General features: G+C 45.3%; 1 protein-coding gene across 1 annotated transcript; it reads left to right on the forward strand.

The window, feature by feature from the left end:
- Nucleotides 1-3305: 3305 nt before the first annotated feature.
- Nucleotides 3306-10463, forward strand: LOC148474618 (phospholipase A2, minor isoenzyme-like). The gene is made up of 4 exons (XM_088458379.1): nucleotides 3306-3360; nucleotides 4964-5108; nucleotides 9161-9288; nucleotides 10342-10463. Exons 1-4 carry the CDS (start codon nucleotides 3306-3308, stop codon nucleotides 10461-10463), a joined length of 450 nt encoding a protein of 149 aa, XP_088314505.1.
- The last annotated feature ends 827 nt before the right edge of the window (nucleotides 10464-11290 follow it).

The raw sequence follows: 11290 nt of genomic DNA on the forward strand, positions 1-11290 counted from the left end.
GAGAAACGGGGTTGTGGTGAGATGCAGGGGGCAGGAATGAAAAGCGGGGTTGTGGTGAGATGCAGGGGGAAGGAGTGAGAAACTGGGTCGTGGTGAGATGCAGGGGGCAGGAGTGAGAAACATGGGGTTGTGGTGAGATGCAGGGGGCAGGAGTGAGAAACATGGGGTTGTGGTGAGATGCAGGGGGCAGGAGTGAGAAGCGGGGTTGTGGTGAGATGCAGGGGGCAGGAGTGAGAAACTGGGTTGTGGTGAGATGCAGGGGGCAGGAGTGAGAAACGGGGTTGTGGAGAGATGCAGGGGGCAGGAATGAGAAGGGGGGTTGTGGTGAGATGCAGGGGGCAAGAGTGAGTAACATGGGGCTGTGGTGAGATGCAGGGGGCAGGAGTGAGAAGCGGGGTTGTGGTGAGATGCAGGGGGCAGGAGTGAGAAGCTGGGTTGTGGTGAGATGCAGGGGGCAGGAGTGAGAAACTGGGTTGTGGTGAGATGAAGGGGGCAGGAGTGAGAAACATGGGGTTGTGGTGAGATGCAGGGGGCAGGAGTGAGAAACATGGGGTTGTGGAGAGATGCAGGGGGCAGGAGTGAGAAGCATGGGGTTGTGGTGAGATGCAGGGGGCAGGAGTGAGAAACATGGGGTTGTGGTGAGATGCAGGGGGCAGGAGTGAGAAACGGGGTTGTGGTGAGATGCAGGGGGCAGGAGTGAGAAACATGGGGTTGTGATGAGATGCAGGGGGCACGAGTGAGAAACGGGGTTGTGGTGAGATGCAGGGGGCAGGAGTGAAAAGCGGGGTTGTGGTGAGATGCAGGGGGCAGGAGTGAGAAACGAGGTTGTGGTGATATGCAGGGGGCAGGAATGAAAAACGGGGTTGTGGTGAGATGCAGGGTGCAGGAATGAAAAGCGGGGTTGTGGTGAGATGCAGGGGACAGGAGTGAGAAACTGGGTTGTGGTGAGATGCAGGGGGCAGGAGTGAGTAACATGGGGTTGTGGTGAGATGCAGGGGGCAGGAGTGAGAAACATGGGGTTGTGGTGAGATGCAGGGGGCAGGAGTGAGAAGGGGGGTTGTGGTGAGATGCAGGGGGCAGGAGTGAAAAGCGGGGTTGTGGTGAGATGCAGGGGGCAGGAGTGAGAAACTGGGTTGTGGTGAGATGCAGGGGGCAGGAGTGAGAAACGGGGTTGTGGTGAGATGCAGGGGGCAGGAGTGAGAAACGGGGTTGTGGTGAGATGCAGGGGGCAGGAATGAAAAGCGGGGTCGTGAGATGCAGGGGGCAGGAGTGAGAAACTGGGTTGTGGTGAGATGCAGGGGGCAGGAGTGAGAAACGGGGTTGTGGTGAGATGCAGGGGGCAGGAATGAAAAGCGGGGTTGTGGTGAGATGCAGGGGGAAGGAGTGAGAAACTGGGTCGTGGTGAGATGCAGGGGGCAGGAGTGAGAAACATGGGGTTGTGGTGAGATGCAGGGGGCAGGAGTGAGAAGCGGGGTTGTGGTGAGATGCAGGGGGAAGGAGTGAGAAGCGGGGTTGTGGTGAGATGCAGGGGGCAGGAGTGAGAAACATGGGGTTGTGGTGAGATGCAGGGGGCAGGAGTGAGAAACATGGGGTTGTGGTGAGATGCAGGGGGCAGGAGTGAGAAGCGGGGTTGTGGTGAGATGCAGGGGGAAGGAGTGAGAAGCGGGGTTGTGGTGAGATGCAGGGGGCAGGAGTGAGAAACATGGGGTTGTGGTGAGATGCAGGGGGCAGGAGTGAGAAGCATGGGGTTGTGGTGAGATGCAGGGGGAAGGAGTGAGAAACGGGGTTGTGGTGAGATGCAGGGGGCAGGAGTGAGAAGCATGGGGTTGTGGTGAGATGCAGGGGGCAGGAGTGAGAAGCATGGGGTTGTGGTGAGATGCAGGGGGAAGGATTGAGAAACGGGGTTGTGGTGAGATGCAGGGGGCAGGAGTGAGAAGCGGGGTTGTGGTGAGATGCAGGGGGCAGTAGTGAGAAGCATGGGGTTGTGGTGAGATGCAGGGGGAAGGAGTGAGAAACGGGGTTGTGGTGAGATGCAGGGGGCAGTAGTGAGAAGCATGGGGTTGTGGTGAGATGCAGGGGGAAGGAGTGAGAAACGGGGTTGTGGTGAGATGCAGGGGGCAGGAGTGAGAAACGGGGTTGTGGTGAGATGCAGGGGGCAGGAGTGAGAAACATGGGGTTGTGGTGAGATGCAGGGGGCAGGAGTGAGAAACATGGGGTTGTGGTGAGATGCAGGGGGCAGGAGTGAGAAGCATGGGGTTGTGGTGAGATGCAGGGGGAAGGAGTGAGAAACGGGGTTGTGGTGAGATGCAGGGGGCAGGAGTGAGAAGCATGGGGTTGTGGTGAGATGCAGGGGGCAGGAGTGAGAAGCATGGGGTTGTGGTGAGATGCAGGGGGAAGGATTGAGAAACGGGGTTGTGGTGAGATGCAGGGGGCAGGAGTGAGAAGCGGGGTTGTGGTGAGATGCAGGGGGCAGTAGTGAGAAGCATGGGGTTGTGGTGAGATGCAGGGGGAAGGAGTGAGAAACGGGGTTGTGGTGAGATGCAGGGGGCAGTAGTGAGAAGCATGGGGTTGTGGTGAGATGCAGGGGGAAGGAGTGAGAAACGGGGTTGTGGTGAGATGCAGGGGGCAGGAGTGAGAAGCATGGGGTTGTGGTGAGATGCAGGGGGCAGTAGTGAGAGACAGGGGGTTGTGGTGAGATAGAGGCTAAATTGCTAACACTCGGCAGTGCCCATTGCATTCTATGGGGACGCAGTAAACATAGATAACAAAGGTACCACATGAGAAATCAATGACTTATCTGCGGTAAACCTTTTGATTAATGTCAGGAAGTTGTAATAAACACTTTTTCCAGTTATCACAGCTTGATAAATAGACCCCTGTGAGTCACAACCCAAATATTCATATTTAATCCAAAAATAACCATGAAATGAGTCCTTTATTTCGGAGGGTACCTAATGTTGCGCAGCGCTGGCAGCTTTTTGTTTTTTTTGCATATTTTTTTCATTCTTACAACTAGTTCCAGAATCAGGAAAAAAAATCAATGAAATTGTTTCAGGAATGAATAAAATGAGCCTCTGATGTCTTCAGTATGGACCCTGCTGTACATCTTACAGCAACTGTAGGTGAGTACTGCTGCCTTTATTCAGTGCATAAAATAATTGTTTCTTTATGTGACTTATGTTACTCTACCAAGCTGTGTACACAGGTAATTACTATTACATCCATATCTGAGGACAGAGAACACATTGTTCCATAACCTGGTGCCAAGGTCACCATCTGATATAAGATGACTGTGCCCATCGTACATGTCTCATTCTGTCATCATGGGAGCTTGCGTGTTCCTGGCTCTGCTCCTAGCCGGTAAGAATACTGAAGGCAGTCTGCCGTATCCCTCTTTTTTTACTTTAATACTATGAAATGAGAACTATTTATCTTTTGCACATTAGTAGCTGATCAGGAGACTGAATCTCTGGAAGATGCCAGTGGATGTAGCTTTCACTTAAATGGGCCCCAGTATAAACATAATTTACTATAAGTAACTTAATTTGCCAATTGTCACCATAAATATTTTAGGTTGCCTTTCTTCTCACAATCCTGGGGCCAAATGATAGAAAACTGCATCCCATCTATAATGGTGTGGTTCATTACACTGACAATAAAAAGGTTGTCAGTGTATAACCGTCGGGATGACTAACCCACCATCCCTCCTAGAGCCTAACCCTAACCATCCCTCCTAGAGCCTTACCCTAACCATTGGCGTAAGCGACTAACCCTAACCGTCCCTCCTAGTGCCTAACCGTCCCTCCTAGTGCCTAGCCTAAAAAAACAAAAATGTGTCTACCATTCCCATGTTGACCTTTTGTACCTGTCGACCTAACCCATGTCAACATTTTGTGTCAACCTTTTGTACCTATCGACCATCTGGTGTCGACCTTTTGCATGTCGACCTTTCTGCCGGAAACCCATCTATAACAACGTCATCAAATATGACTTTCAGGACAATTTAGGATACTGATTAACCTGTAGATAGAATATATAAGTCTATAATATGTACAAAATTTTTATTATGTGAATTGTGTAATACTTAACAGCAAGTGAGATGTATGTACTTTCCTTTATGGGACACTTGGGGATGTATTTATTAAACTACATTTGCTGCATTATTTAGGTAGCATGGCCACTTATTATAAGGGAGATACAGTACCTGCTGTGGTCCCTCTGCTATCATTCGCAAAAGCAGTTCCTAAAGCAGTCTATGACTGGGGGCTACGATAACTGGCTATTTACTAAGATTAGCTTGAAAGAGGGGTCCCTCGGGTTCCCCCCCATTAGTCTGTATTCTCACATGTGCGGCCTGATTGTCATACATGCACTTTAAGCATGCCAGGTCCATACCCAGAAGAAAAGTGATAGCGTAAGCTATATTCACATGATATATATGTGATTGTATGTACCGTAAGCACATGGGATGTCATTTGGACTTTGGGGTAGAACCATCCGGACCGTGCAACTTTGCACCTGGGCAAAACCATGCTGAGCTACAGGTGGGCACATTTCAAATGTGTACAGTATATAAATTGAGAATTGTAAGAGGAGCCCATCCTAGCTCAACGCTAAGTCGCAGTGTAAATTAGGTTGACCCTGTATTGTCCTATATTGTATGCATGCTAAATGCAAAAGCATCATAGGGAATATTGACCAGACAGGGAAAAAACAGACAGACTAAAGGAAATCTGAAAAGAGACACATTGTAACGGGGCCACCTCCCTCCACAAGATGCAGCAGTAGAGCACCTCCTAACCTCCCGAAAACGTCCCGATAACAGGACAGTCCTCCAAAAGCCGGCTGGTTGGTAGGTCTGGCTATATATATATATATATATATATATATATATATATATATATATAGTGATGTACTGTATCCCACTATTACCGCCAGTATGTCTAACAATATTTCTCACCAGTGTCAGCGGTCTCTGCTAATCTCCTGCAGTTCCGGAAAATAATAAAGTGCATAATACCTAACAGCAGACCCCTGGATCAGTACAATGGATACGGCTGCTATTGTGGACTCGGAGGCTCTGGTACACCAGTGGATGAACTTGATAAGTAGGTTTTTAAACGTTATTGAAGTCATACACTACAGTATTTGCATTATTCCTTTATGCACATTAGTCTCTTCTAAATTACTTATCTGAAGCTTTTATCTCACAGACATGCTCAGATTATTTCTTGGGGGACTGTGGATAAATTCCAGTTTACAGAAGTAAAATGGCAACGGTTGCCTACAGTACTTACTGTGGCGGCCATATTGTTTATGAGTATGCAGCCGGTAACATCACTGACGTCACTGAGAGTCAGTCTTGTAGCTAGGAAATAATTAGGGAAATATGGACCATAAACTAAATAGCCGGTTCTTAGTACATACATCCCTTTTGTAACATCTAGACCTCCGTTCTTTCACATATCGCATGGCTAGAACCACTGCAGAGCCCTTGACACTGCGCCTGATTCATAGAAAGACGCTAATGCCATCACAGCTGTAAAAACAGGCTAATAGCTCCAAAGATCACCCGAGCATAGGGACGCCCACCGCTGCCTTCTCATTTGCGTACACTGTCACTTACATGCGTAAATATCGGCTATCATCGCTCGATCTGCATAAAAATCGCATTAGCATCCATCTCTAAATCAGGCCTAGTGGCCACCCCAGGCTCCAAAGTACACCTGTACTCGTGCACTGAGAGCCAGGAGCAGCAGGTGCTGTGCTGCGCCCCGCATGTCACCTGTACTCGTGCACTGAGAGCCAGGAGCAGCAGGTGCTGTGCTGCGCCCCGCATGTCACCTGTACTCGTGCACTGAGAGCCAGGAGCAGCAGGTGCTGTGCTGCGCCCCGCATGTCACCTATACTCGTGCACTGAGAGCCAGGAGCAGCAGGTGCTGTGCTGCACCCCGCATGTCACCTGTACTCGTGCACTGAGAGCCAGGAGCAGCAGGTACTGTGCTGCACCCCGCATGTCACCTATACTCGTGCACTGAGAGCCAGGAGCAGCAGGTGCTGTGCTGCACCCCGCATGTCACTTTGTACTGTTTACCCACAACTTTTTTGTAAGTTATTTATGCTACTTTTCACTACTTACATAAACATACATTAATTTGGGTGGGTTGATTTTAAAAAGGCAACAGTAGTACATGCAAAATCGGGCTTCTGTTGTGTGTATTACTATAGCCCTTTTAAATCAAGCCCTCAAATCTGCCAACAATCAGAGGCTTTGAAAAATGATCTTTAGTAAATATACCCCTAAGCATCTAAATTGATGACTTCAAGGCTATACCATACTTGCCAACTCTCCCTGATTGTCAGAGAGACTCCCTGAAATAGTAGCAATCTTCCTGTCTCCCTGAAGAGTCTAACAATCTCCCCAATTGCACCTTACCCCCCTTATGAAGCTGATTTTTCATATATATATATATATATATATATATATATATATATATATATATTATACTGTATACATTCATATGGGATAATTAGTAACAATTCCCTGCATTGGCTTTAAGGCACAATGATCCCTATAAATTTCTGAAAAGTATCAGTGTGTTTTCATCAACAAATAGATCTTACTAACTGCTTTGGGGCTCAGTTACATTGGATGTAAGTCAGTATTATGACACGCCTCTCACATGTAGCAGTACACGCCCACTTTACCGCCGCACTCATAGGTGTTATTTTCACAATCTCCCTGAAATGCTTTTCAAAATTCGGCAAGTATGGGATATCCTACAAAATGAAAAATATACATTGCGCTCGGTCACTGCTTATATGGGTACCAATATGTATAGTAAAAATTGTAATCAATAATATTATTAGTAATACACTAATAAGTAATGTACACAGTTAATATACATATATCAAAATAAATACTTTTACTTTTGAGATTGAGACACAAACATGTAAAATGCACATTAGGAATAACAATATTACACGACTCACAGTCAAAAGATACAATAAAAATAAATACACTGGGACGCAAGCACAGATACCAGGAATTACTCCCAATACAGGTACAGATGATTAAAGACTGCTATATATTACCCGAACACAGATTTATATTTGTACATTTCTAACAGGGTACTAAACACACTAAGCACACCTGGGAACTCACGCTGAAAGTCATTATGCATATACATTTGGATATCCATATAAGATGCTAAGAAGCACACCTAGGAATCCTTTTACCTATACATAAATAGATCTTTTCCAATTAGCAACATTGTATTTGTTTATTTAGTTTTATTGTATCTTTTGACTGTGTCGTGCAATATTGTTATTTTTAATGTGTATTTAACATGTTTGTGTCTCAATCTCAAAAGTAAAAGTATTTATTTATATATATTGACTGTGTACAATACTTTCTAGTGTAGTTTACAGTTTTTACTATACATGTTGGTACCCCTATAAGCAGTGACCGAGCGCAATGTTTTTTTTTTTTTTTATTTTGTAGGTTATTTTTGTTGAAGCTTGCACTGAACTTTTTTACATTTGCTGCTAGTTGTCTGTTATATTTTAGTATTTACTATTGGAGCGCCGGGAGCTTGGAAGAAATTCTACCACCTGTGGTGTAACTAGTATGGGATATACTGAATCACAACAGCCTGGTCCTTTAACTGCCTTTACATCTATTCTGCCCCAGAGGCCTCACTGCTACCTCCACCACTGATTAACGCTCATTGGCACTCCAGACATTAACTGCATTTAATTATTGTATTATTTATTGCTATATATTTTTTAAACAATTTGATAGTATACTGCTAATATTACTTCCATACCTAATGTACTACTCTTACCAACCTTGTACTGCTATTTTGCAATTTAAGCATTATCTTGACCCCCATGTGTTTACCTATTATGCTGTAATAAAATCACAAATCTGTGATGACTTTTTAAATAACATACCACTCTATTTTAAATATATATGTATATCTATAAGAATAAATGTAGGAAATGGCGCCCTCTAGTGCATAAAAATGAAGCAACTGTACAGTAGTTACTACTCATGCTCAAAAAAATAATTTAGTATGAATATAACTTATATAAGTGTACCAGAAAGTAAAACATATGTAGGCTTATCTGTATATTTCAGTGGAGTCGTGTGATCCTTATATTCATGGGGAATCTACGGGTAGCTTGTGTGAAAGTCTATATGAAGAACAATTTAGTAATACTGATATTTAAAAAAATCTTTAGCAATACAAAGTGTCCATATACCAATTTAGTGCAACGACTGAAGACACCACCAAAGAAGTGCATACACACCTCCTAGGGATTATTTGCCCAAATGCCATCTGTGCCACAAAATTAGAAAAAACACAACTCCATCCCACAGTATAGGGACTGCCGCCATACCAGACAGATGTACAGTGATCGCCTATCTCTCGGGAAACGGTCACCAATCCGTGTATCTCCTAATTTACCAACTCAGGCTCCACATTAGTAGAAATGTCCAATAGTGTGATACAAAAATATTTACAGTCCTGCTGTTGAAATACATTAATGCATGTAATCTAATTTAAGAAATCTGGAAAAGAAGCAAACAAGGGAAAAACAAAGGGTGTGTGGGGGATATAGGGTCAATGCTGATTATTGTAACATCAAAACCGTCAGAATGGCTGGCTTATCACTCATCTAGGAACTCTGCCCCAGCTATGGAGGCACCAATCGATGTCTCGTTGGATAAGGCTGCAGACTTCCAAGCACAACAAGATATTGTTCTGGTCGAGAAAAAGCCACCCATCAATAGACTTCTTGTAAAGCTAAGCAGGAAAGGTACAGACTACAATACACACAGGACACTTTTGTGTAATAGACCTGAAGCAGCTTTTATTATAGTTAGTACTATTTTTATTGTTACGTAATTTCCACAAAACAAAGTGAAATGTCATTAGGACTGTAGCAATAAGTGATAAGATGAAACCAGACCTGGACGCGTGAGTGAGACTGGTTCTACAGCCCACACTGCCATTTTCATGGAGTAATTCCATGCGGGAACATGAGATGACCTACTGGAGCGCATATGAGACGACCTACTGGAGCGCATTTTTCTATTTATATATTTTTAAATATAATCTAATCTCAGGCTCTTCTCTTTTCCTACATGCAGGTGCTGTCAGACCCACGACCACTGCTATGAAGCATACAAGTCCATTGAAAACTGTGACATGATATTTGACAACCCTTATACAGAGTTCTATTACTACACCTGTTCGGATAACACCGTCACCTGCACCAGTAAGAGCTATATTGCAATGTAGACTTCACAGTGTACGCAGTGCATCACGTAAAACATTTCAGATTAAAACGATCACAGATGGCCCTTACATTGGTTATATAGCCGACCATAAAACCTATAAACTAGTCTGATGAATACTGGCCCTCATTCAGAGCCGTACGCTCTGAGCAGAGTGCACGCTCTGAATGAGGGCCGCCCTCCATAAAAATGGAGCGTCCTCCTGGACGCTCGTATAGCTGTGGGTCACCACCCACAGCCTATAAGAGCGTGCAGTTTGATGGCCGCGATGGTCTTGACCATCGCGACCATCGAAACTGCAAGCCGGAGCCTGCGGTTGAGGTTTTCAACCGCAAGGCCCGGAGTGATTTTGGCTCTATCAGAGCCAAAATCACTCCCACTGACATCACTAGTGATGTCAGTGGGCCGGCTTCTGACGGTAGGCGTTCCCTTGGGAACGCCCTCGTCAGGGAGGCACGCCCCCGGCACGCCCACCAAAGGGGGCGTGCTGTCAATCAACATCGACAGCACGCCCCCTTTGATCAGACACAACGAGCGAAGGACTTTCCTTCGCTCGTGGCGTCTGGCGCATGCGCACGACGGAGCTCCCTCCGTCGTGCGCATGCTCAGTGCACACCATCGACCCACTTGCGAGCGGACAGCCGCTTGCGAGTGGGTCTGAATCAGGGCCACTGTCTGTTTCAGTAATACAAATACTTGAGTCTATATAATGTGCAGATTTGGGCTACATCTGAGTCATTCCACTCATTTGTGGATGTTACATTGATAATACTTTTATCAGTCTATATAGATTTATTACAGGGTATTTCTGCATTATTGTAATTTTTTGTCTGGCACTCATTCCGTAGCAATTCTAAGAGCCTGAAAACGCATTGCATGAGTTAAACCATTACAGTAGAAGCCCTAGTTATATAGTACCCTCATCCCTTCGCAGTATCAGGGATGGAACTGCTAAAGTACAGTAAGCTTCTCCGCTGTAACAGCGATAGCTATAGCAGCCTGGCTCATATGTACTGTGTCTTTCCATCATGCAGGTAAAAACAACCCCTGTGAAATGCACATATGTGAGTGTGACAGGAAGGCTGCAATGTGCTTCTCCCAAGCATCCTATAATGAGCAGTATACGGACTGGGATAATAAAAAGCACTGCCAATGAAAGAAGTGGGACACACAGTACTGACGCGTTTCATGATTACACTTTCCTCTCTATAACACGTAGTGTCCCTGTGATAGCAATGCTTTCTGCACTACAAGTCTCTACCACAATCTCATCCATTCTCATGGTGATCAAGTCACATCTGCCAATGAATGAAGCGGGGGGACACAGAAGCTGACGCGTTTCATGATTACACTATCCTCTTTATAACACGTAGTGTCCCTGTGATAGCAACGCTTTCTGCACTACAAGTCTCTACCACAATCTCATCCATTCTCATGGTGATCAAGTCACATCTGCCAGCCGCCAATACACGCTCTGCTCTATCAATAAACCGTGAAGTATACATATATCTCCAGCAATGCAGTCACTAGTGTCTTTTTTAATAAACGTTTTCCTGAGTCTGTGATGCCCAATTTGTCATTAATGACTGTGGAACTTACATAGAGGCTATTCTGAGTCGGGAGTAAAAGCAGAAAAGAGCAGGTAACTTTGCACCTTAGTAAAACCATGTTGCGCTGCAGATGGGTCAGATGTAAGATGCGCAAAGAGCTGTCCAGCATTTGTGGGCTACATACAAAATCAGCCAGTATTTACACTGCATGCAGAAATAGTAAGTGTATTTGCACCCCTTGCATTGCAGCATTGTTTGTTCCAGGTACAAAGTTACTAACGTTTTTTGAATTGCACCTAACTCAGAATCAGCCCCTGGGTGTACAAAGCCCAACCTACCTATTTCACATACACAATAGATTAAAGCGACTTTCATGCATCTGCTGTCCTAGAAATGTCTCAGGTCTGTAACACTTTTGGGTAAATTTACTAAA

The sequence above is a fragment of the Taudactylus pleione genome, unplaced genomic scaffold, assembly GCF_031769625.1.
Source record: "Taudactylus pleione unplaced genomic scaffold, aTauple2 ptg000828l, whole genome shotgun sequence".
Taxonomy (NCBI): Eukaryota; Metazoa; Chordata; class Amphibia; order Anura; family Myobatrachidae; genus Taudactylus; species Taudactylus pleione.

Bases quoted from the DNA above. Each gene is read 5' to 3' on its own strand.
- LOC148474618 (XM_088458379.1), top strand. From the start codon at position 3,306: ATGTCTCATTCTGTCATCATGGGAGCTTGCGTGTTCCTGGCTCTGCTC. The intron at 5,109-9,160 runs GTAGGTTTTTAA...TCCTACATGCAG, and splicing joins CCAGTGGATGAACTTGATAA to GTGCTGTCAGACCCACGACC. The intron at 9,289-10,341 runs GTAAGAGCTATA...TCCATCATGCAG, and splicing joins TAACACCGTCACCTGCACCA to GTAAAAACAACCCCTGTGAA.